The sequence below is a fragment of the Oxyura jamaicensis genome, chromosome 5, assembly GCF_011077185.1.
Source record: "Oxyura jamaicensis isolate SHBP4307 breed ruddy duck chromosome 5, BPBGC_Ojam_1.0, whole genome shotgun sequence".
In the NCBI taxonomy this organism is placed as follows: Eukaryota; Metazoa; Chordata; class Aves; order Anseriformes; family Anatidae; genus Oxyura; species Oxyura jamaicensis.
Window position 1 is genome coordinate 18,829,240 of NC_048897.1, and position 26,213 is coordinate 18,855,452.

Below are 26,213 nucleotides of genomic sequence, written 5' to 3' on the forward strand. Positions count from 1 at the left end.
AGCATGTTAGGTTCTTTGGAGGAGGTCCTTCCAGCACAGCTCAGTTACTCTACGCATCTCTCTACTCATCTGCCTCCCTCAGTTTTTCTTTATTCCTTCCCTCATACAGAAGAACTATTCCTCCAGTTTCATAATCAAATACAAAAATTGCTTTAGACTAAACACAGATCTTGGAGTGAACTAGCTGGGGCAATATTGTTAGAAAGCAGAGTTGTGCTTGCTCAGAGTTCTGAATTCTGCTCTTAATGGTCTGAGAGGGGAAAAAAATACAAAAAGAAGCAATGAAAAAAAATCTATTTTCTCCTCTTTCCCTAGTTTGCACACATGCAATGTACATGTAGCAGTGAGGTATCCATTCTCTTTGCCTGCAAGGAAATGAAAAGGCGTATTGTAAGCCCAAGGCCGGTCTGGTTGTCAGCCAGGAATTAGTCCTCTAAAGGAGAAAGGGACAGGGGCTGGCGGGAGAAGAGGCAGGAGGGGGGGCTGGAAGGGTGAAAGTACACTTTGAGATAGGTTCAGTGCACATGGCTAGAGATGCAAGGGGTCTTGTGCTTCCTCGGCGTGCAGGTGTCGGGAGAAAGGAAGGGAGCTTGTGTTCTAATACACAGGCATGTGTCTGGGGGAGCAGGGTCAAAAATTTAGACTATTTACTTAATCCCCTGGAATGGCTTTTTTCTCTTCTGTTTTCTTTTTGTGTTTAACAGACTGCTTTACAGGGGACACGTGTGGTAATTAACACATGCAGCTGTAGGGCTTCAGCCATATGTCTGAATTTCAAATGGCCATTGATCTGGGAAATTTGCTGCCGTCTCCACCCCCCACTTGTAGGTTGTATTCCTTGAAGATGTAGGGCAGTTTATAGAGCCTTTGCCTTGAAGAGACCAGCGCTGGAAGGAGAGGAGTGAAAGGGAGTGTGTCTGATCTTGGGGAGAGAGGGAAGAAAGACTGAGATCCTAATCGCACCCTTCGTGCCCCTTGCCCCAGGCCACCATATATTTCAGGTAGCTACCAGAACATTCCCAAAGCTAGGAATACGATCACTGCTCGTAAGAAGCTTGCTCAATGATCATTTTCTTCTTTTGCTGAAGCAATTTAAGATCAAAATCACAATATGCTTGCGTGCCTTTCAGGCACGTGCTCCCTTTTCCACAGCTGCAGGTATCTGCTGTTCTCTTGCAGAGTCTGGAAGCAGCAAGGTGAGAGTTGGCTGTGGGCTCTGAGCAACCTTTTGGGAGAGGTAGTCAAGAGGAGAGAGGGGGAGTAGCAAAAGCTACTTCACATCAAAGCTGAGGGTCCTCGAGGTAGACATCTGATATATTGTGGGTAGAATTGAACCAGAGAGACTAAACAAAATAGTCAGATGGTGGCTATTGCTTTCGTCTAAGTGTGATCAGGCAGCTGCTAACAGTGCTACAGAGCCTTCTGTGAACTTCTGCCCAAGTCTGGGGAAACATCAAGTGCTAAAGTCTTATTATGAGACATGGTGTCTTAAGTAAAATACATATTTGTGCAGAATTATTTTGTTCCATTTTATTTCAAATGTTTTTTCAAGGCAGGAGCCAAACAGAAGATGGTTCAAACTGGAGATACCACGGTTTAAAATCCTGCAGTATCTATCATACTACTGGTGCTTAGTGGGTGAGATAAAAACATATGCTCCTACCAAATGGGAAGCTATAAAAAAAATAAAAACACGTATGTCTGTCCTTTTCCTCTTCCCACCCTTCAGTCTATTTTTAGCGTTCTCATTGGTGTGTATGTTCAGAGAAGGCTGGCTACTGTGGATTCCTTGGTCTCATCACTCCACGGTGTAAGTAATGCTGACACTATGGAGGTGTTTCTGTTCCGGGAAGAAAAGCACATTCCTAACAGTGAGTGCGTGCTCCAACTCTTGCTATTTGCTGGAAGAAAGAACAGCAACAGAATAGAGAAGATAAAGCAACAATGTGGAAATGTTGCCTTCTTCCAAAGAGTTATGGCACTTTGTCTATGGGGAAAGGGAAGGACTCAGCTCAAAGGGCGAAACAGTCAAAGGGTGGGAATGGTAGGCTAACAAATGGATGCAGACACAACTTGCGTCCTAGCAGCTCCCTCAAGAGCCTCTGAGTGAATGAAAACCAGGTTCTTTTTCTGTCGATTTGAGCCACTATGGGATTGAATTGAAGGTTTTGTCTTAAGACGATTAAAAACACTGCTGGGCTAGTTATTATCCTCGGGGCAGGGACACTGCTGGAGGAGTTACTTTGATTCTGTACGTCAGAGCTAATGATAACAGGGTGTATTTCCAAGTCATACCATGCCTTGTGATTTCTATCTAGCTTCACAAATGGAACTGCTGCGTGGGTCTGGGAGGGTGGGAATAACAAGTCTCTGAAGATGGCAGGGGAGACAGGTGGCAATATCTTCACAGCTTGAGTAATTCCTTGCTGAAGAAAACAGATTTTTGTGTAAGTCTGAACCAGAGATGGTCCCAAACTGCCTTGACCCGTATTTATTACCTGCTTCTCCTTTTTGGCAGGTAAGGTCCTAATCTGCCTTTTGGGATTTATTTTCCCATTGCTTCCATTTTGCATTTTTGGTAGGAATTTGCCTGTGGAGTCTAAAAATTGTAAAACCGCATAAGGTAAACCCATGTGCAATGACAGGTCTCCCCCCCGAGGCTGCTTTGCATTTGATCTTAGTAATTCATCACTATGAACCAAACTGAAATATGATTGTTCGCTCCTCTGCCCATCTCTTATGGGCATACTGCTTTGATAGAAAAGACCTCAGTGTTGGAGTTTGGGCTCAAAAGTGAACTGAAAATTCTAGTTAAGTTCAAAATGTCAGAATGGGTGCAAGTTCCTGTTTCTGTATTCAGGCTGCTGAAGTGATGCTACTGTTGCTCGTCCAAAACTCCAAGCCTACAAAATTGGATAAGACTGGGGTTTACTATTCCGTGTGAACAAAAATTTGCTGAAAAACAAACAAAAAGAATTCTTGTTTCTCTGGCTTCAAGGTTTTGAAAAATCCATTTATTGCTTGCAAGTTAGAATAAAACAGATCACATAAACTTGAGACACCCTGCTTTTCTACCAGAGGAGCTGATAGCACTATAGTTGGGATCTTTGCTTGGGAAAGAGGGACCCCCGCCTTGCTCTCTGAATTAGATCTGTTCTCTAAATACAGGCTTTAATTATTTTCAAGTTCTTGCTTTGTCTTTTGTTTGCTAGCATGCCCATATACCTGAGGAAAAATATGATTTGGAATGCTACATTTCTGAAATTGGTTAAAACAGCAAATTTTCAGAAGTAGTGAAGCAAACTTAACAGCACCAGAAAGTTCACAACCAGCTCACCTTATCTGAGCACTTAAGAATGCCACTTCTTCCTAGAATAACATTTGTCTTTGTCTGCATTGGCACCAAAATCCCTAAGAGTTCTGACATCAAAATAAAGTATAATAGCTTATTTTTCAGCTGCATTGCTTCCCATGCAGCAGTATTAGGGCGATTTTTTTTTTCCTCCCTAGCAAGGTTTGCATAACTTATGAGTCAGGTATTTAAGTGGTAATTACCATAGGGCTTGGTTCAACCTGCAGAGTTCAAATCTGAATCTGGATCTGAACTTTCCCAGAGGCAGGGGGTGTGTTTGGACATTGTGTTGGTTTGACCTATTATAGGGCCAGCTCTGAAATGCAGATCCAGATGTGGGCTGGGATTCTGTGTCCTCCTGAGTATGAGACATCTAGGGACACTTGCTTTGTTTAAATTGACTCCTGTTAAATGATACATAATTGGAATAATATAAAAATGGATCTCACTTTGGGGAAGGTGTCTACAGCATTGTGTCTGAAGGGTAATATCTTGCTGTGCCTTTATTTTTCCAAGGGAGCCAATTGCTGAAGGCTATAAAGAATTAAAAGAAGTTAGAGGGTACGTTTATTTTGGCTAATTACTGCAGAAGCAGTTTGAGACGTCAGGCAGCAAATGAGGACGCTGGATTTTACAGAGATACTATCTGAATCCTGGGATTCAGAAACGTTAAAGCCCCTGCATCCCAGATACCAGAGCATTGCTATTAATACAGAGTGCCGCTCCAGGCCCTTTTGACACGTTTGCTTTTGAAGGACCAGGAGCAGGAAGAGAGAGCTCTTTGTTTGCAGGCAGAATAAACTCATTGTACACCCGGACAATTAACTCTTCAATCGACTTGCCAGCCTCTGTAAAGCCCTCCAGCCCCTCTCTGTCTATCTCCAGCTCTATTCAGGCACTTCACTGCACCGATGTTTTTTTGTTTATTATTCTGAAAAAGTCCTTCACAAGAATAGTCGGAGCGGATCAACATTGTCCTCTCAGCAGCATTTATCTCCGCCTGGCAGTGAATGTGTCAATCAGGAATCAAAAAGCCAAACAGAGGAGGCTTTGAGTTGTGTCACGGAGGTCAGAGGGACTTCCAGCTGTCTGTGCGTGGGACAGGCTTTCTCGCAGGGCGAAGAATGGTGCTGCCATACAAACGCACTGACTGCGCTGGACCACAAAGTCCTCGGGGCTCGAGGGGCTTTTTTCATGTTGACGCACCTGCAAGGGAGATGTGAGGAGGGAGCCCGGGGGTGTGGGGGGAACTAATGCCTTCCAGAAGGCGCACTGGAAGGCTGCTTGTGCTATCTGGATGATGCCTACAGCGCACCATTGCAGTAATCACTGCCTGTGTTTGTACAGCACACAGAGTAGTTGATGTAGGAAGGGAAAAATGACTGCCATGTAAGTCAGTCTGTGTAGTCAGAGCTCCTTAAGCTCTTACCTGTTCAAAACTTGGGCACGTTTTCACCTTTTAAATCAAAACTTTCCTGTATTTTGGTCTGTGTCTTAAGCGTTTATGGATTATATCTGAAGGGAGCACGTTGTAGCTCCCCTCTTAAAATGAAGGCAATGAAGAGTGAGTTCTCACTTTTGCTAATTTGGTTTTGAAAGTTTATTTTTTTTTTTTCCTTAACAGCTGTAGGATCTCCATGCATAGAAGTGGAAAGGGGTGTGAAAACCTGGCAGGGAAGTCTCTTTGCACTGGTGCATTTGCATTTCAGCTGCTTGGCAAGAAATTATCTTGATCTGGCTGGATCATAAGAATTTCACATTTTTTTTTGGCATAAGTGCTAAGTTTCTGCTTTTATATTGGCAATATGTTTGTGCATGAAAGTTGCATTGGATATTGGGTTAATTACAACTTGCTGTAACTGCTTCTTTTGATGTAGGGAAGGACTGATTAAGGCAACAATTTGTTCCACACCTACAGTACTTGAAGGGATGTGTAGTTTTGTACAAGACCCCCATGTAGTGCAAACACAGGTTTTTTTTTGTCTTTTTTTCACTACTTAAACCAATGCCCCCAAGCCTAGGGGTAATATATGGAAATGATGAAGTTGTAAAAGTGCATCTTTGAGAGTCAGGAACTGCCCAGATATAGGGAACTGGAGTTGAACTGGCAGTTCTTTTTTGCATCCTACTACAGTTAAGTAAAACCACACGAAGATGTACATATGACTTAATTCTCTCAGGAGTGCTCAGACCTGGGAGGGCTTTTCTCCCTGTTGGTTCAACAGACTCACGAAAGGTGGACTTTGCTGCCTGGGGACAGGGCATGATAGGAATTCATTCCCTGTCCTGGCTATCTGTGCTCTAAGTTGCCTATTTACCCTCAGCTATGCCCTGTAATGGCTCATCAAAATGGATAATGGTTTGTGAAAGAATCGGTTGGGACTGGAAAAAGGCTGCCTCCTCCCAGGGCAGAGCTACATGCTTAATTGTCATACTCCTAATACCCTTGATATTCAAGCTGTATACTTACAAAGATTAGATTTGGTACAAGGGCTATATAGTTGATCCTGTAAACACTCTAACACTCTTTAAAATGGTAGAAATGTCTACAGAGCATCTCATGGATGCCAGTGAGAACACAAAGATGGTATACTGAAGGCTGAGGTTGCTTAGAAAGTGTATAGATGTTAATCTTTTAACATGATGATGCAAATATACAGAAGACTTTTGCATTGGGTGTATGTTCCTGGGTAAGGGATGTGGTATAGGAGATCATTAATAATCTTTACCGCATTCTCCAGCTTCCATTAGTTGATGCTTCTGGCAAGAATAGTGAACTAGAGCAGCAGGCAGTTAACTTCACACTTCTCTGCAGTACTTTATGCCTTTTCTACATCAGGGAGTTCAGTTTTCCCCTGACTTAAGTTGCTCATGGCCTCAGTGCCTGTAGTGCAGCGTATAAAGATCACTCTAATAGTCATCTTTTACGTGAACTGAATCTCCTCAACCCTAGTGTACACTGCAGTCGTTCCGGATGTGGATGCTTGCTAGGCGTTCTACAAGAACAAGGGTAAAGGAGAGAAGAATCCTCATTTTAGTGAGACCTTAAAGAGCTCCTGCTTGCCACTAGCAATAGATCTGGATATTCAGGTAGTTGTCACTTTTCAGGTATTGTCAGGCTAACACAGAGAAAGCAGTTCTTAAGCTTATGAGCCTCTGACAGAAGTAGTGTAAGTGGGCTTCTGGCTTATAGCCATGGTATCTTACTGTGAAAATGGCTTAGGAAGGGTTTTGGACCTGCCTATTTTCCTCTTGACAGAGATAAGATTAAAAAACAAAACAAAACAAAAAAAAACAGGTGTACAGGAAAAGTTCTATATGGCTTTCAAACCTCATCCCCTAAGAGGTGTTCTGTTGAAAGATGCTGTCTGTATTCAGTGGTTGTCTTGGAAAAAGGAAGTGGATATTCGTGCTGGGCTGTAAAACAGGGAAGAAAATCATGCCAGTGCACTTCTCATTGATGCTCTGAGAATATTTTACAGCCAAGGAAAATTCTTTGGCTCTGCAGTACCACGTTCCTCATCTGGAAGTGTTACCATCTAGAGGGATTAGGAAGCACTTAGTTGACCTCGTTGTTCCCTCTGTTTGTGACATGCTCCGCATCACCAACTATTGCAGTTCCACATCTATTTTATTAAAGTGTGGAATTTGAGAGTTTTCTGAAGAAAGTAATAGGTTATAGTCGATGAACGCACTTTCTGACCTTTATCTCCAAAGTAACAATATCCTGTGCATCTTGCATAATATCTCGGGGGATTCAAGGTCTCTGAAATAGCTTTTTGTTGTTGTTGTTATTTGTTAAAATGCTTCCTTAAGGAATTCAAAATGTTTGTTCAAAATTCTTAGGTATGCAAAACAGAACTTGTTTACCAGGAGTAAATAGGCCAGTGGAACCAATGTCCGGTGTTTTGACTGGTGTATTGAGCGAGAAGAAAAATCCAGTGAGTGTAGACAAGAATTAGGTTTCTTCTTCCCAAAGGGAAAGGCAGTGAATTTTTGTCATAAACCAATTTGAAGGAATGAGTCCTACTGAGAGTTCTCCAGTTTAAGAAACAGACTTGCTGGTCTCAGAGTAAGAAGCTGGCAGCTGGGAAGTTAGCAGGATGTTTCTAATAAAGTTTAATTTTTGTCTTTTATGTTACTATTTCATGATCTTTGGAAAAAAAATCAGAAATATCCCTGGCTTTTGATTTTTGAAATATGGTGAATATAATTACAGGATTCTTGTCTATTGCATTTTTTGTTATATGTGTGATGAAAGAACTGTGCTTGCTTGAACTACAGAGGAGTGATTATTCTTCACTCTATTTGCAAAACCCTCAACACTGTACTGGGTGCTGCTATAATAATGGATTTAGTGACAATTTGGCTCTAGTAACTACGTCAGAAAATGATTGTGTAGTGCTTAAAGCCTAGTGAGATGATCATAAAAGCATAGTTCAAAGGCTAGTTTGGTATTTTTGTCTGTTAGCTGCATTTGTTCTGTCATTGTTTAATACCTTTCAATAATTTAATGGCTAGCTTTATCAAAAAAAAGTACCAAATTCCTATTCTGTGTGTATTTCCCCATTATACACACACAGAGGTAGATAGAGATGAGCCTTAAAGAAATCCCCTGAACCTGAATTGTCCTGAGTTCTGCTAAAGTTCACATAAGGGTTTGTATAAAAAGTGCTGTGGCTCACATCCATTTTTAATTATTCTCCATTGTTGGCTCCTGTGCTGCTCTTTTATATCTGAAAAGCAGTTCTGCAATTACTTGCTGTAGAAGCATTCATGAGAACAATAGGAATAAACTTATTATATTACTAGTAATTTTTTATGCAGGGTCTGTTCTTATGTTACGTAACTTATGAATTATTTACCTTTGCAGTTGCTCTGACTATCTTTTGGTTTTGGGCTTGGTTTCTCAATCTGTAAAGCCTACCATTCAATAGAAGAAGGGGTAATACCTTTAGATTTAGATTAGGCATTAGGAAGAAATTCTTTACTCAGAGGTGGTGAGGCACTGGAGCAGGCTGCCCAGAGAAGCTATGGATGCCCCATCCCTGGAAGTGCTCAAGGCCAGGCTGGATGGGGCTTTGGGCAACCTGGTCTGGTGGGAGGTGTCCCTGCCCATGGCAGGGGGTGGAACTGGGTGATCTTGAAGGTCCCTTCCAACCCAAACCATTCTGTGATTATGTATTGCTCACTGTTTCATTACAGTGTGCGATGTTATCCTAAATAATAATAATAAAATATAAAATAATTGCTGTGGCTTCTGGGATCTTGTAGAAGCAGAGCAGGTTATTTAGACCCCCAAAAAGTGAAGATCAACTATTTACTTTTATCCAAAGATTCCTTTAAAGGGTGAAATCTTCTTTTCTGTAAATCAATGAAAATTCAGGGATTTTTTTCAAGAGATCACATACTCAAACTCTGAATAAAAAATACTGCTTATCTATGTTACCAATAGTACCCAAGAACAGGAAAACTCAAAACAAGAGTTGACTGAGAAATGGTAAGTATTTTTTTCTTCCAAATATTTTTTGCTGTGCTTACAACTAAGCATAAAACCGAATACTTTGAATGAACAAGAGGGGAAATAACTTAAAGGTTCTCATGCTCATTTCTTCACTGGATCTCTGAGGTTGAAGTCGGTTTTAGCATTCTGTGAATTAGATGGCTTTATGTGGAAATGCATAGAACTCATGCTGTGAGGAAGAGGTGTTCAGTCTTCTGCTCACTTCATATGACTGAAAATGCAGGTTTTGATGGGAAAATAGTCTACATGCCTGTTTTCCATCTCTGCTTATCCATCCCCTTCCAGTGGTCTTTTTCGTTCTTTGGTGTAATCAGAACAAACAAAGGGAAGGCTGGGGGCAGTTACTGCTGCCTCTGGGAAGGGCTGTCCCCTGTACTGTTCCTCCAAATGCCTTCTGCCATGTGCATCTGATACAGTCTTGGAGATGGTGGCAACCTGTTTTTTCTGGTATAGACTCCTTTCCAACTGATTTTCACTGTGCCTGGCAGTTCTCCATGGTAGGTTATTGCGTGCTTTCCTAATGCATAGTGTCATCTTTGCCCATAATACATGCAGAAATAATTGTTTAAAACTGTGTTTTTTAAAGCCACTATATTACAAAAGAACAAAACGAAATAAAATGAGAAAAAAAAAAGAACATTGTGCCTCGCTTAATGCTCTGTTGTTGTTCCAGTGCTGTGTAACGATGCTCCAGGCAGAAGCTTGAAATCTAGATCTCTCTGAGCATTGAGGAAGCTAGACCCAACCTGAATCCAAGCTGGGTCTGTAGATGTGTTATATAGGTAAAACGAGTGTAGGCTGAAGGCTTTTCCCTATGGTCTACCTCTACATTTCAAGATCTGTATTTCCCACAGCATCTATTTTGGTTGAAGAGTTTAACTATGAAAAACTTGTGGTCAGAAGACGTGTGGCACTCTTGCGCATAAAAAACCTAAACTAAGAGAAGTTCTTTTTCCACAATATTTCCATTAGAAGGCATTGCCACAGCATTGCAATTAGAGAACACCTTGATGCAGATATTGTAAGAACAAAGATTTGCTATTGACCATCCCTTTCTAACAGCTCTGCAGTGAAAGCTGGTGCAAGGTTCTGCACAGGTAAGTTTCAGAAGAAGAGTTTTTCTTTTGAATAAAAATAATGAGAAAGACACAGCAGGGCAGCAATCCACAGACCTCTGCTGTCCCAAGAAATGACCTGTGTGTGATGCAGCCACCTAAACCAAAAGGTGATTGTCTGATCAGTGCAGCAAGTGGAGACTACCAGGTGATTCGTACTGGTCATTTGTGGAGGGAGAGGGGAGGGGGAGAGGCTCCTTTCGAGTCTAAGGCTAGTCAGTGCATGCTTGCTATGTAAAATGTTGCTGCTGATAGTGTAAACTCTGAAAATTGTTTTCATTCTGTCTGTCTTCTATTTCTTCTGGACTTGGCCGGGCCACGTACAAATCCCAATCATTCAACAGTACTGGAGAGTAGATAGTATTTACCTCAATAATGGTAGTTTCTTTTCGATTTTTTTTAACTCTCAATTCAGATGACGGGTCGAAGCCAACACCTACCATGGAAACCCAGCCTATTTTCGATGGAGAAGGTAAGAGCATCCTTTACAAAAAAAAAAAAAAAAAAAAAAAGTGGGGAAAAAAAAAATACTTCCCTCTCTGTTTTCTCTAGGGTTTATGGCTTAAACAACTTCTTTATCCTGTAAAGCAAAAAAGCCTATGAATCTCATAAGTTATCCAAATTTCTCAGTGCTCTTGGGACCTCAGGCATTTTCCCTAATCCTTTTACATCCTCTCCTCATCTCTGGAATCCAACAATAACACCAGTTGAACATATTCCTGGGATAACCTTGGAGGAAAAGGTGTCATAGCTAAAAAATGTGTATCAAGCCAGAAACAGGAACTTCCTTTGGACTATCCTGACCCTCTCAGTCTCTACCCTCTCAATACCAGGAGTTTCATAACTTCTGCCATGCCTTACAGCTTCACTACAGGGAGGGCAGTGCTAAACCACAGCTTGTGAATGTTGACTTGGAGGAAAATTGCTGGGAAGTTTCTTTATTTAGTAATTACTTTCATTGACACACATACTATTTAAGCAAATGAAGTCAGTGTCCTGGGCCTACTTAATACGTGGCCCACCAAGGCAGCTCCCTTCACAAATGGGCTAGTTTTGTGATTATATTTTGGAGAGGGAATACCAGACTTCAGTCCACTGGAAGCCTTGAAACAAGGTCAAAATGGTTGTCCATACAGAGGATTCTGTCATTTAAAATGTACAAACAGAAATATTTACCAGCAGGAATACTGGTCCTTAGGTAGCGAATGGGCCTGTTAGCAGCTGCTTAGGTTTTGTACATTGCTTGGAAGTAGTGCTTTTTTTTTTTAAAAAAAAAAAAAAAAAAAAAAAAAAAAATTTTAAAAACCAAAAACAAAAAAAAAAGAAAAATGGGCTTTGTAGGTCTGTACCACACTGTGACCCCTTTGGAGTTTTGGGCCTTGAGGAAGTGGGGGGAAACCTATGCACTTTACTGAACTGCAGTACTTGACACTTTGAAGGCAGAAATGGAAGCTACTAAGCAACAGTAGGTGGTGGTGTTGATACCTCCTGTCTTGTAAAAGCAGATGATAGGGTGGTTTTTTATTGATGCTAAAATTAATTTATTTAATACCCGTCACTACAAGTGATCATAGGTATGTAAGAATCTTACTATGAGTTTTCTGAAACAAATCAGTCTTCAACAAAAAGCATTCTCTAATAAACAGAAGACTAAAGCCTGGTTGACTATCTTGATTATATCAAAAGGAAGTTCCTCCTGGCAGGAAGCCAATGTATTAAATCACTGTTTGTAATCACAGCATGCTTCTAGACTTCAAATTTTCTCCTGAGAGTGCCCATTAATATTTGAAGGAGAGAATGCACAAGTAAAATGCAGAAGGGAGCTAATCTGGTTAATACAGCCGGCTAGAAGATCCTTCTAGGTGCAACTCAACATTTTGGTCATTCAGATAGAACTGGGCAAAGCTCTTGAGAAATGCTGCAGAGTATAGATCCTTTCTGGTCCTTATGGTGATAGATAAAATCTAAGAACACTGTGTCCCATCTTCTATGAAAAATATTTGCATTGATTTGTTAAATTGAGTACATCAGGTGTAAGAAGAGAAGAGAGAAGCCTAAAGAAGAGAAGGCTTAAAGCTGATCTTGTAGTAGCCTTCCAATACCTACAAGGAAGTTATCAAGAAGGTGGCGCGAGGCTCTGCACAGTAATGCATGCAGGGAAGATGACACAACTGTCAAAAATTGAAACATGTTTGGATTGGATAAAAGGTAAAACTTCTACACCATGAGGATGGTTAAGCAGTGGAACAGCTTACAGGTCACCCGGAGAAGTGGCAATATGTCCTTTCTTTCTGAGCCAGCTTTGAGCAATGTGGTCTGATCACATGGGTGACACTGTCTTGAGCAGAAGGTTGAACTAGAGATCTCAGGATGCTATCCTGAACAGTCCTTTGGCTCTGAGCAGTCACATAATGATGCTTCATTGGAAATCTACTTCGTTGGAGCAGGTTGTCCTGAGGAATGGCTTGTACTTTGTGTCAGATGCAGATCTCAGGTGACAGAATAGGGCAGAACAGTTACCCATTCAACTATCAAGTCTGGATGAAGCTCAGCATCTGCAAGGTGAACACTCACCTTTCTCATGTTTTCATCTACATCAGAGGATAATGGGCATTCAACTTCTTACATAGTAAGTTCCCATCCCAATCCCTACCCTTCTTCCTGAAGGCATAACAAAGCAGTGCCAGAGCCACAAATAATGTATATCAGGTAATTTAAACTCTTCTGTTCATAAACAGAAAGCAGCCATCTTTTTAGAAATTATTTCATTTCTTTACAATGCAGATCTCAATGATGTTTCTAGTGAATGTCCTTTTATGACAAGATTCTTCCTTACAGAAGAGCATTTTAGTGGTCCTTGCTATAGGTACAAGTAAAATAAGAAATAATAATAAAACAAAGCGACCCAACTACATATACCAGATTTATTCCCTCTTGTACTTCTAGGCTCTGTTTTCTTTGCATCCATCACCCTCTATTTAGTTTCAACATGCAACTTGAAACTTGTATTCATTTCCTAAATAACAATTTCTCTGAACATCTTCTCATTTTGGTAAACTTTACCTCGTAACACAGTGGAAATCTTCTCTTCCCACAGATCTGTTATTCAGAGGAGTAATTAATCTATATTGCTTCTCTGTATTCTGAAAAATATCCTGGTTAACTGGATTGAAAGTAAATTTTTACAGTAGATCCCAAAGGGGTTCACTTCCTTTTTTTCTTTTCCTTTTTCTTTTCTGGAGATTGCTTTTTCTGTAACTTTCAGTCTCACTTAAAGATATGTGCTATTGTGTATCTAGAGGCCCTGACCCATTTTCTGACATCCATTGAATGCAGTTATCCATTCCTTTTCAGCTGTAGATGTACTCAGTTTATACAGTGCAGAGTCAGAGCTAAATTTCATTCCAGATGTGGCAGTTTGCATCTAGCACTTTGCTTCGTGACCTTTTCTGCTTTTGTGCTTCTTCCCTTCCTACCCTTCACATGATGTTTAATTTGATAAAGCTATCCCAAGGAAAAAGCCCAAAGTATGTAGGTATATGTATTTTTATATGACCGGTAATAAAATGGTGTAGTGAAACTTACACATAAGGCAATCTTTGTTAAGTAAAATTTTACTACTGCTGGGATATCTATCGATGTTCAACCTGCATTTTCATACAAAAAAAAAAATGCCCTGAACATGATTACAGTAAGGCTTATGATCAATGTAGCTGAAAACATTTAAGAAGGGAAAAATACCCTTCACTTTTCCTTGTGCACTTTTAATGTGTAATCAGTTTTTCTTTTAGTCAGCCAGCTTCTCCTTTGCAGAGCAGATCCATGTAAATGTCAACAAAAGAGCAGGAAAACTCTTCTAAAGACTTCTTAGATGAACTTCTTAAGCCAGCTCCAGGATCTAACATGTAAAGTACACTCTTGTGGAAACTGGATTTTTTTCAGCTGAAAAATACCAATTCTGAAAATGCTACTTTAGGAGCTCAAGCCCATGGTATCAAGTACTGTTTTGCTCAGTTCTATTAAATTGCTGATGTTGTGTCATTACCGTAAGGAGTTTCTTAAGGCAGGTTCTGTTGTGTTTTGAAGTTGAGTGCAACACTTCAGAGGAGGAACTCTAAGTACTTTTTTTCACAAAATTGTGTTTGTATATCTTGGTAATAGTGAATTAGAAGTGCTTTTTTAACCAGAATTTATTTCTTTAACAAATTTCCCTTTAAATCTTTCCAGAAATACCCTTATTTCTTTGCTTGTTTATTTTGGGTTTTGCTGTTGCTTGTTTTAAGGAACTGAAAAACCTGTGATTAGCTATGCTTGGGTTGTTAAAACAATATATAAGGTCTGGATTAACTTTTTAAAATCTGGATTTCATACATACTTTGGTGGAAACCAGTATTTACTATAGCACATAACATAACCATTGAGTTCTGTAAGTCTTGATGAGAAGGGCTTTACACCTGAGAATTTGGCTAAGAAGTGGGAAATGGGGGGAGAAAATAATGTTTTGCCAGTAGAAAGGCACTCTCTGGAAGGGAAAGATAATGATAAGATAACCTCATGGCACGTTTACAAATACTGGCTCCTAAGCAGTTGGAAGACTCACCAGGGGGTGAGCCGATCTCTACAAAGACCTGTATCCATTGGCAACAACTTGTCCTCATGAGTAAGGACCATGTGGATTTGCTACCTGCTGCTAGCAAATATCTTTAAGGCAGTTATTTTTTTTTCTCTTTCAGAGATCACAGCACCCACCCTGTGGATTAAGCATTTGGTCATCAAAGATTCCAAACTGAACAGCTCCAGCGTAAGGAATTCAGGTAATACTCCATCCAAAAAAAAAAAAAAATGTTGCTTTTTAAATCTAAGTTGCAGTCCCTCACTCTTGTCTTGTTTCATTCTTTCTTCATTGTAGGCTATCCTGCTGCATTTACATTGCAGAATTTGAAGTGTGTGGTATAAAAGAGTTTTAGATAGCATCCTTGTTTGTGTCCAGAAGACCACAATAAATGTGTGATGAAGGGTGTTTGTTTCCACAGACCAGAACTGGGGAAGCTCTAATTTCTTCATGTGATAATTTATCCCAGCCACTTGTCATCTTTATTCTATTTGCTGTTCATCAAGTCTGTGATGGACTTGCAAACAGATGCATTTGGCTCTGAGATCTTTGCAGTGGTTTTGGTCTAAGCAGTTGAGAAAACACAGAGAGGGGCTTCTCTTGAAACTTCATGGTTCTTCTCTGCAGGGAATATTGTTTGATATTTGATAGAGGAATTATAGGATTATTTCACAATAGAAAGTAGGTTACTTATGTCTGGGCTTACGTAAATGTTGAGAGAATTTTTGTGGGTAGTAGAGTGGATGAGAGAAGACGTAAGCAAATAACAGCAAAGAAAATATGAACATGAATGGGAAGCAGGGGGAGCAGCAAGATATGAAGTGAGGATATAAAACTTGAGGTTGGAGACGAGGCTGTAACTGTGTGAAGTTAAAGAAATCACAAGAGACTTGAACAATCTGAATAGGAAAGTAGGGCATTAGGGGTAAGAAAGGTTTCTGTCTGATATATTTTAACTAAAGTGGAAGAATGCAAAAAGGTAGAAGGGACATTGAAAGAGAAAATCACCTTAAGAAATTGTGGGCTTATTCTGAGGTTTGAATAGCAGCTGCTCTTATTGCATATATTTTACAAAGCAATATATAGCTAGAACAGCTGTTGGGAATAACTCCAGCCCCTAGAACAGATAAATTACTCTAGCTTGAAGTACCTGGTCACCTTCTATTTCTGGATTAGCCTGAGAACATTCATGGCACTCAGCAATTCCTGTAACTTTTTTGATTCCTTCCACTTTGCAGGGTGAACTCTAGGTTAGGCGAGGTTGTTGTCTCACTGCAGTGTGGAGCTCTTAGCAACCAGAGATCCAGTGTTGCCCAGACCCCAGTTTTAGAAGGTCTGCTCTACCTCACCTCCTGACTGCTTTTGCAGCAGAGTGGTCTGTGAATACTGGGTGTTCACAGGGTGATTTGCGAACTACTGGGGCAACCGGTTTATTCATGGTGCAATTGAAGGTGACAGTTTGATATGAATATCCTATGTAATGATGGGTTCTGACTATCTTAGACACCATCTTTCATTGTTATGCGGCAAACCTGTGATGAAAATAAGAGCTCTCAAATTTGGTTCTAGGAGGGTAGAAAGTGACTTAGGACTGGGAGGGTCTTTCATTAAAGAGTCTGTCCTCCACCCTTTGTTGGCCTAATAGAGCAGCAGTAGACTGCCTTTCATGTTGTTCAAGCATTTCCTTAGGAGTTCTGTTGTGAAAGAGTTCATTTTGTGAGGCTTACCTTTTTTCCACTTTTTATTTTCCAATTAGTTATGATGTCATTTCTCGCATTCAAACAAGATTATTGTGGGTGTAAGCTACAAATCAAAAATAAATGATCTTCTGGAAAATTCAAGAATTTCATAACACGTGGTTTCTACAGCATGCTAAAAGGAGATGAGTGGTTCAACTGACTCAGCCTTTCTTGTGGCCCTAACAGACACTCATTTGCTCTGGGATCTCATTAAGAGACTGGGTTGCCAGTTTTAGACTCAAGTTTCCACATTGGACCTTACAAATACAGAGCCATCGCTGTTTATTACAGTGAGTTATCAATATCAAGAAATGCTGCCTCATCAAAATGGGTCTATAGTGTAGCTGATGGGAAGTGTGAGCTATTTTAGTCTTTCTTTCAGCCAGCTAAGCCTAATCCCTCTGTTTGGTACCTCTCATTCCAGGCCCTTGTCATACATGTTAAAGGACAGGGTAGGGTTGGTTGTATGGAACAACTAAGAGCTGGTGAGAAGAACTGTCATTTAGAATCAGGTTTTTCAAATGTCTCCAAGTATCTCTTGGATGAAGATGATGATGTCATGCTTCCCTGGATGGGTCTTTTTTTTTTTTTTTTTTTTTTTTTTTTTTTTTTTTGTAATGGTATGGTCCCATAGATAACTACTGTCAAAAGACTTGTTTGCTACTCTCTAATCAGCACTGCTATTTGACATATTGGAAAGCTAACACCATCACTATATCAACCGTGAGGAGAATGTAAGAATTGTTATATTGAGACAAATAGGCTCTGTAACTTGTCATTCACTTTCCTGTTAATATTGTGCTTTAGTGGAAGCTTTTAGAATAACCTTTGAGTAAGTTACCTACATAACCATACATTTTAGATATACTTTTAGCTGCCTTTAGAGCCTGTGGTGTATTGCTGAGTATCTACTGAAGAAAAAGAAGCAAGGGAGAGGAACTGAGGAGCTTGGAATGTTCTCTTCAGACCTTTAAATCTCCCAAAGAATAGCACACAAAGCCACAGTGCTTCCAGCATGGTTAATGACTGCACAACAAGGCTTCAGGCCTTGTCCTGTGTCTGAGCCTTGTATCTAGTAACATCAGTGTGGTCGTGTACCTGACATTAGTGAGGAAGTCAGGAAGATTTGAAGAATTTGTTGTATCCGTCTTGGTAGTAGTGATGGATGGGACCCGTTCTCACTACTGGAAGCACTCTGAGTCAGAATTTCCTGAATCCCATCAGAGTGAACCAACCAGCAGAGAGCTGAGCTTTGCAGAACTGGTGACACCCCTGCTTTTTCCTGCAATCCTCGTTGCATACGTAGTCTTTGTCTCACAAGAGCTGCATTTGAAATCTGAGTGTTCTGCCTTTCATTTAGTGCTGGTGAGCAGGAATGGTTCTCCTGAAACAGTCTTCTCTTTTGGAGCAATTATGTTTTGCTTAGTATGTGTAAATATTACTTAAGCTAGGGATCAGGAAAATCAGAATGACCAGTCTGTTGATTAGAGCATTTGACTGAGAATCCATGTCTCCAGGTGTTTTCCTAGTGAATTTTTCTATGCTAAGTAAAACACCATTGCTAGTGGATTGCTAGTGCTGTTACCCCAGTCCACCTTAAAGAACAATGACTAGATCTTTCTCACTGGGGTGAGATGCAGGTTAAAATTGTCTTGGCCAAAGGCAGGAACCAAAATGTGCACATGCTGTAACATTTGTACTGTTGAGTAGCAGAAAAGTTGATGTTTTTCTACACTTACAAACTAAACCTTTTTTTTTTTTTTTTTTTTTTTTTATGAAACATAAAAACCCAAAAGTTTTTCTTTTGGGGTTATGTGAAAGATCTAGATAAACACAAAATAATTCATTTGCTGTGCAAGATGACAAAAACATTTTTGTTTGTTCAGTTTGATTTTCACCTTCTACAAATGTGCACACCTATGTGCACACATGCATCCCTCAAACTAAGCCTCTTACTTTGCACTTTTCTTTGTGATGTGTTATTTATTTTTAACACTGCCAGAGCAGGAAGAGATACAGACCAGACCTTTGCAATGGCCATTTCCTAACAGTTTGGGTGGGAATTGCCTTTTCATACTACTTCTACTGTTTCGGGCTGCTGCTTTCCTACCTCCTCTCGCCAGTATACTCCAGCCTGGAACAGTCCAAATGATTATTCTTTTACAGTTCTTACTCTAGGGAAACACTTGATAATGAATCCTGTTTCCAAGAAAATAAATCTAATGGCAGCCTGTTTGGGAGTACCCCATCTCCACTGAAGAATTCGTGGTTGTTCCTCATTTTCAGAGTTGGGTTATCTCCAAATCCATTTGTGCTACTTAGTGATTTGGTTTTGGTTAGCACGAGATTCCAGCCTGTATCCAGCATACCCTGACAACCTTTAAGAAAACCACAGAGTGATGTAATGAGCTCATGCATGGAAAAATAAACAGCTCTAGAGAAACCAGCAGTAGCAGCCTCAAGTAAATATTCTGCAGTCACTGGGGTTTTGAACATGACGTTATTTGAAAGGAAGAATGAGTAATATATTAAGGTTAGCAGCTGAAGACAGGTTTGTGTGTGCCTAGTTTAAAAAAAAAAAAGGGGGGGGGGTGGTAGTGAAGAAAAGTAGCTGTTTATTTCAAAATCGTGTTTGTTGAATGCGAGCCAACTTCACGTGGCCCATTCTGTTTGGCTCTGGCACCCAAGTATCAAGGCATCTGATGTGATAGCTTTCCAGTGATAGAATTTGTGCTGTCAGGAGCTCTTCATGGACAGGGTTATAGCTGTAAATGAGAATGGTGGTATTTTTTTTTTTTTTTCCAATTGAGTTTTCTTGGAGACCAAACTTGAGGGCTTCTCAAAGGGAAAAACAGCTTGAAAGCCACACGTTCCCTGCAAGCAGAAGAAGCACACTCTCCCACCTACCTGAAGGGGAGCCTCTGTACTCGCACGACACTGTAGTTTGTCTCCAAAGATCTGCACAGTCAGGTGGGGTATAATTATATCAAATGTACTTTCAGGACATGGGTTTTCTGGTTTGTCTGTTTTCCCTCAATTTTTTCCCCTCTTGCAGGAGAGGAGGAATAAAAAAGTGAGAAAACCCATCAGCACCCCAAAATACCTCTCTCTTTCTAGTAGTCATCTAGGAACAGGTAACAGTTTTCTGCATACCTTTCCTATAAAACAGGGATAGTAGTTGCTTCTAGGAAAAATAAATTTGTTTCCCTAGGCACGTGGAGTCTTTGTAGGATTCCATGCATTAACAAGGAATCTGTGCCTTGGAAACTTGGAACAGGGCAGGGACCAGGGAGTCAGCGGTAGGTTCACATTGAGGCTCTCAAAAAGCAAAGCACTGTTTTTGAATGGGGACAGTTTCTCACTTGTGCTTATCCCTTCCTGTGTTCTCAGCCTCATTCATTAGATGTTCTGTCTTGGCACATGGCACTCCCCACCTCATTATTTAAAGGCATGTGAGACCATGGGCTTCTGCTTCTCCTCCTGCTTTTCTCATAGGTTCTGCTTCTTCTAAACTGATTGTGTTAGTTCTAAAATGACTGTCTCTAGGTTCCAGTTGTGTTAGTGTTATTGTTATTGTCCAAATGTCTGTTACAGGATTGTAGGCTCTTCCCCCAAAATTTGAGGCTGGTTAGTGTTGGTCAGGCCACCAAGTGAAGGAGAGTAGCGGAATTAAGTTGATGTCACTTTAGCAGAAAGTAGGTTGAGAAGGGGAAGTAGCCAGACACAAATATGGTTTAATGACATCTGAGTAAGATTGAGTGACACTGGAATTGGAGCATTTTGGTGCATGGACATGACATCCTAATGTAGACTGCAGCCCTTCCTTGCTGAACATTTTGGTGCCTTCTTCTGCTTTGGGCTTAAAACCTGGGAACAGTGTCTTTTGAACTTCCCCATATCTGAAGAATAAAAAAACTGTCAGTGATGTCTAGAACAAGGGTTCATAAAAGGGAACCAATGAGTCAGAAAGCTTTTGCCTTTCCTACTGTCTGCAGGCTCTTGTCCTGCACCTTGAGTCAGTGCTTCCCTATATAGTCCTCCTCTGAGCTGTCAGAGCTATTGGACTAAAACCTGTCACTTCACTGTCCCACCTGCCAGAACTATTTATCTTCAAACCTTGGTGATTTTTTCTCTCACCTTTAATTTTTGGGAGTGGCTAATTTTTTGTTTGTTTGTTTTTGATTTGGTTTGGTTGGTTGGTTTTCTTTTGGAATTCATCTTAATTTAGGCTGTGGAAGTGAAGCAATCTCAGGAGAAGCTCACATTAGGTATGAATTTACTAATTCCATCTAATATACACTGCAGATCTCTATTCTTCTCTGCTGAGTTCCTGCTTTCTTGGAACCCATAAAATGCAGTGCTGTTTCTCTCTTATTCTCTCTGTCCCTCTCATTCATGTCCTGCTGCTCCATCTCTGGTTCAACTAATCCCCTTGACCACTGCTCTGGGGGGGGACAGTAGTCTCTTACTCCCTTCTGGAGGTCCTGAGAGGGTCTGATATAGGTCATGCCCAAGTGTGATTCTCCCACAGCCTCAGTGTGACAGGTGTGGTGAAGAAGGTAGCATGCAGAAGAAGCAGGGAGAATGGAACAATCTAGGACCAGGACCCTTCCCAGACAGCCAGCAAACAAAGCCATAAATAACGTGCCACTGGGGACTAGTTAATCTGCTCTATGAAAAGGTGCAAAGTATACAAGTGGGAAAAATAACATAGTATAATAATCAGCATGGAACCGTAGGTGTTAAACCATATGCAGCTAGGCAAATAAATGAAGCTCCCCCTGAGTGCTGTGATAAATCATTCCCAAAGAATTCAGTCACTCCCCCCTCCCAATCCCCCAAAGAAAGAAAACAAATTACTCTAGACATGCAGTCATGGCTGCTACTCTGCAGCTGCCAGTTAAGGAGAGTGGGCAGGGAGGAGTAGGAGGGGGGCAGTAAGTGTCAAAGATGTAAGAAGCTGGGGTAAAAGGAAGATAAAAATACAAAAGCCTAACCAAACCAAACAAAACCAACCAACCAACCAAACAAAAACAAACAAACAAACAAAACAATTGCATTTGAGGTTAAACCAACAAAGATTTGGAGGGGAAAAGGAAAGGAAAGAGATTGCAGCACCAGGGAAAACCTGGGCCTAAAGGGAGAAATGGAGAGACGAGAGGTCAACTTTGTGAAGTTTGTTTTGCTTTTTAGCACAGGCAGGTTTATATGAAACAATTGCATTGATTTGCTGGTGTCCTTAGCAGTCAGGTGCTCCTCACTGTATATACTACCACAATTTGGCACAGGCTTGTGCGTGGATCTGCACCTCAGACATCCATTTGAGCACACAGTGATGCCTGCAGATAGACCATCCTATTGACACACTTTCCTGCTTTTCTTACAATGTTCCTTTCAACTTCAAGAGAAAGATCATAGCATTTCTAAGGTGCCATGGATAAGGAGGAGTGATTTAAAAGTAATGCTTGGACCTGCACTCTAGGTTCCATCTGGAACAGTGTAGCCCTGCTAGGCCTCTCCTAAAACCCAAAGCCCTGGTGGCGTTTGACGATTATGGAACTGAGGACCCAAATCATTTGCAGGAAGCCAAACGAATAAAAACGGGTTCAGTGGTACACAGAAGAGTATCTCCAAAAGTGTCTGCTGTCCCTGACATTGTCCAGGGAGGCTGTGGATATCACCTAATAGAGCACAAGGCTATGAAGGAGCAAAGCTGTGTTTCAAAACCACTGGAAAACCCTGTCCCTCCTGTGAAAGCTTCCTCCTTTTATTGGTCACCTTGGGGTGGAGAAATGGCTCTAAACTTCAGTGGGCCTTGGAGAGGGAGTAAGTAGATGAAGGGGAGAAGGGAAATGCGCAAGGTTCTGCAGGAATATCAGTAGAGCTTGTGGAGGGACATCATGGAATATCTGAGGTAAATGTTGGCTGTAGTCTCATTACTTTCAAAGCCTCATTTTAACAGAGCTATGAGCTGTGTTGTAAGAGTTCTGTGCATGTTTCTGCATGGAGGGCATGAGTAAAAGCTACCATCCTCTTGTTCTTTTTCTCTTTGTGGTCCTCACATATTTTGCGTTATGCTAGGCTACCAAAATAAAGTGGTCAGTGGAGATCAGCAGGGACATTTTGTGGTACGGTTCAAAGGTGTCTTAGCTGCATGTTTTTCAGTCTGTTGAAACAGTATCTGGAAAAATCTGGCAGAATATCCTAAGAGTTGTGTCTGAAGAGTCAGGAAAGAAGGATGTGTAGAGAACCTACTCTAAGAGCCAGGCAAAGAGATGGGACTGTGTGTTTAAACAGCAAGGCAGCCTTCAATCTCCTGGAGCACGAGGAAGGAAGATGTATTAAACTGGCTACCCTCGCTCTGGGTGAATGGAAGGGCATTTCTCCAGTTTCACCAGTTGTAATGCAGGGAAGTATGTGATCCTGCTGGCATCATCAGACTCCTGTCTCATCGTATTGAACAGGCCCTGATAGCTGCAGCTTCTCTTACGTTTGAATCCCATGCACTGGGTCACTGAGTTTCCAAAGCCTGAACGTTTTGCCCAGAGACAGGCTGGTTCAAGCTAGGTGTTCAAGAATAAGTGCTAGCATTCCTGTCAGAGGCAGTTCCCTGTGTCTCCTCATGTGGTGCTAAATGCTGCAGGAAAAAGCTGGTCTGTCAGTACATGAAAAGACTCATCAGACAACACGCTTGTCTCTTTCTCCACCGTTTTGCTCACCAGCACAAAAGAGGAATTAGGTAGAGTGGTCTGAAGTATTTCTTACCTACCTGTGATGGTTTTCAAAAGCTTCTGTTTGGTGCCCTGTATTTATGCACTTACGAAACTGTAAAAATGTTGTGCTCATGTAGTCCAGCCAGCAGAGGTAAGCAAGTTCTCCAACAATTGCCATGCTGGTTGTTCCAGGTACTATTCAAAACAGGTGTGGAAGTGGAAATAGTTTCCCAGTAAGGTTAAGGCTCCAGTGGAAACACATATAGCTTCTCATTGCATTGAGTAACATTCCTTAGTGTGGGAAGAGTGCAATGAGAAAGAAGTATAGGGAAAATGAATGGATGTGTTCAAAGACAGATGGCTTATCTCAAAGCTAGGTATACCACAAGCTAACAGGGCTTAGAAACTATGTGGAATGGAAAAGAGGAGTTGGAGAAGAAAAACCACAGACTAGGTAGCTTCCTCTCAAATTCACAAGAGTGGTATCTAAGTTCGAAAGCATTTCTACTGCCGAGGAACTGTCCTGATGTAAAGAACTGAACAGGGCTCCCTCCATTTTGATGCCAACTTCCTCTGCTCAAACTGGGAGCTGTTGTCATTGTGAGGGTATTGCGCAGCTACAGCTGTCATATGGTACATGGCAGCCAGATGCTTTAGGAAGATCAGATCCCCAAGTCTGAAACTTCCTGCTCAAATCCCTTGAAGACTTCTGTGTTTCTAAAGAGAATGCCTTGGTCATGTAGGATCTGCTGGAGCTTACCATCCTCTGTGAGAAGAGTGGAAAAGACCTGAAGAGGTTGCACTTTTTTTTTTTAAACTCATGATTATACCAAGCTAACAGCAGCTCTGGGCAACCTGTGCCTAAAACGGCAACAGGGATTCCTTTGACTCTTTCAATGATCAAGTTTATCACCAGGGCTTTTTTTATATCAAACCTTAAATCTCCTTTCTCCAAGTAAGCTGACTGCTACTTGAACTACCCCTGGGGAAGAAAAAAATGATCTATGATCATCTCTCTTTTTTTTATATATAACAGCTTTTAAATCTCAGATGACTGAATGTCATCCCTAGACTAAACAAATGGAATTCTTTCAGCATTTTCTCATAGATCAAGTTTCCTAGACCTCTGCCTGTTCCCTGTGCTCTCTTCTGCACTGTTGCCAAAATGTCCACCTCTCCCTCAGTGGGCATTGCCCAGAGGTGGACATGGTGCTGATTTAAAGGCTCACGAGTTGTTAGTGCCTGTTCCTTGTGCATGGGGCCCTTGTCACTACATCCCACAACTAGATTTACCTGTTTTGACTTTAGTTGTTTGCAATGTCATTAAGTTGCAGACTTCTTTGCGGTCTACCTAAACCATTTTTTTCCAAGTGTTGCTGTCTTGCCAGTAATTTCCTTTCCATGCGTTGGATTTCTCTTCCCTAGTTATTTTGCTTTGTACTTGTAAGTTGTGATCATACTGCTTTCAAGCAATTTCTCAAGATGACAATTCTTTCCTGAATTTTCATCTGTAAAATGGATGCTATGTTCCACTAACCAAACTGGTCACTTACTGGAATTTGATGCAAGATGCATCTAATAATCCTTTTTAATAGGAAAGAACTGTTTCACAGAGAGCTTTTGCCTCTTGGAGCATGTTTTTCTTAACCTGCAGCGTTAGGCAGTTATCTGACAGTAATTGTATGTAATGTCCGTTTCCCTCATTTGCTTATAAGAGTGACACAACTTATAATATGCTCTAATGAACTAGAATTTAATCAGAGCTTTGTCTAAAGAATTGTTTATGATCATGCAAATGTTTTCACTTTTTTTGCCAGAATGATGTACTGTAGCCATAAAATAGTACTGATTTCTTTCTGCTGCTGGTCTGGCTACAGCTCTAGGAGGGCTAGGACTCTGTGACTGACAGACAGGATGGTAGAAAGAGTCCAAGCTCTGTCTGAACGACAATTGAGTTAGAATTGCTGGGACAGGTTTCAAGATATGCAGGCGTGGATCTTTATTCCTGTGTGGTTTACAAACTGTGGAGCGGGCTCCTTTCCTAGCTGGGCAGCACTTAGTGCCCACAGGTTCTGCATAGTGAGCATCTGTTGAGCACTGAAGGGTGGCTTCTACCTTCAGGAAGTTAACTCTCATCCCTGGGACAGTGCTTCACTCCTTCAACTATTCCTCCTTATGTCAAGCTAGAGGGTAGGTATGAACAGACTTCTCATCACGTTACGCTGGAGGGAATGCAGGGCAGCTCTACCGCTCTGAGCAGAATGTAAATGGTAGGAGAGGCATGTGTTCCCTGCTAGCTTAGGTTTAATGAGCCACTTAGAACAATCTGTTTTTAAAATTATAAGCCAGCTGTTGAAACTTTGCATTGTACTCGTTCAGCACTGGAACATGTAGTAACCTCCATTTCTTCTGTAGCCATACACTTTGAGAAATGAAATTGGGCGAGTGTCAAGGTAAAGCAAGGACTGCTCAACTGCTACAGTGTGGGAGTACCTGCAAGGTTTTTCTTTTTATCTTTATGTTAAACAGAGTACCCTGGAAGGACTACAGTCCTAGACAGAACAGGGTGGAGTGGGTAGCAGAGCTGATGGCTAACAGAGGTGAGGAGAGATTTATGCTATCCTCATGAGCTGTGTTTGCTCAGCTGTCATTGTGCTCCTAGTAAACACAGAAGGGGTTGTTTCTCTTCCTCCACCCATATCCCAGCTTTGGGGACAGGCAGCTGGTGCCTATTCACTGCCTTTCTTTGGTAGCCCTGCCAGCCCTTGTGAAAGTGCATACCGAAGGCTTTTCACATTCTCTTTCCCTTCCGAGGTGGAAGGGATGCAGATTTGAGCAGCTGATACCACCTGTGCTGAACCTTCTCTTAGGAATGAGACTGTGCTTTCTGCCTGCAGCCTTTGTGAGCTCCACACCTGGACTGAGGCACCTGCTCTGGAGCGGACCCAGTCCTGTTCACATAAGAACAACATGCAAGCACCTTTAAGTTGGTAAACAGGATATGCTAAAATAACCATTTAAGGCTCCTCTTCTCTGTCAGAGTGGTGTAACAACAGGCTAAATAAAAATGGAAGATCAACCTCATTTAAATTAAGCTTGCCTGGGAGACAAACAAATGCTTTCTCTCACTGGGAAGAAAACTGAGGCACAAAGACACT

General features: G+C 41.2%; 1 protein-coding gene across 6 annotated transcripts in view; it reads left to right on the plus strand.

Annotated features, from left to right (window-relative positions):
• SMOC1 (SPARC related modular calcium binding 1) overlaps positions 1 to 26,213 on the plus strand; it is a 125,046-nt gene that overhangs the window by 67,162 nt on the left and 31,671 nt on the right. For 5 of the 6 annotated variants that reach the window (XM_035328923.1, XM_035328924.1, XM_035328928.1 and 2 more), the window contains exons 6-7: positions 10,374 to 10,463; positions 14,725 to 14,805. In XM_035328923.1, coding sequence (XP_035184814.1) covers positions 10,374 to 10,463; positions 14,725 to 14,805 — 171 coding nt within the window. The remainder of the gene's footprint in view (positions 1 to 10,373; positions 10,464 to 14,724; positions 14,806 to 26,213) is intronic. The other variant, XM_035328926.1, reaches the window with a different exon arrangement.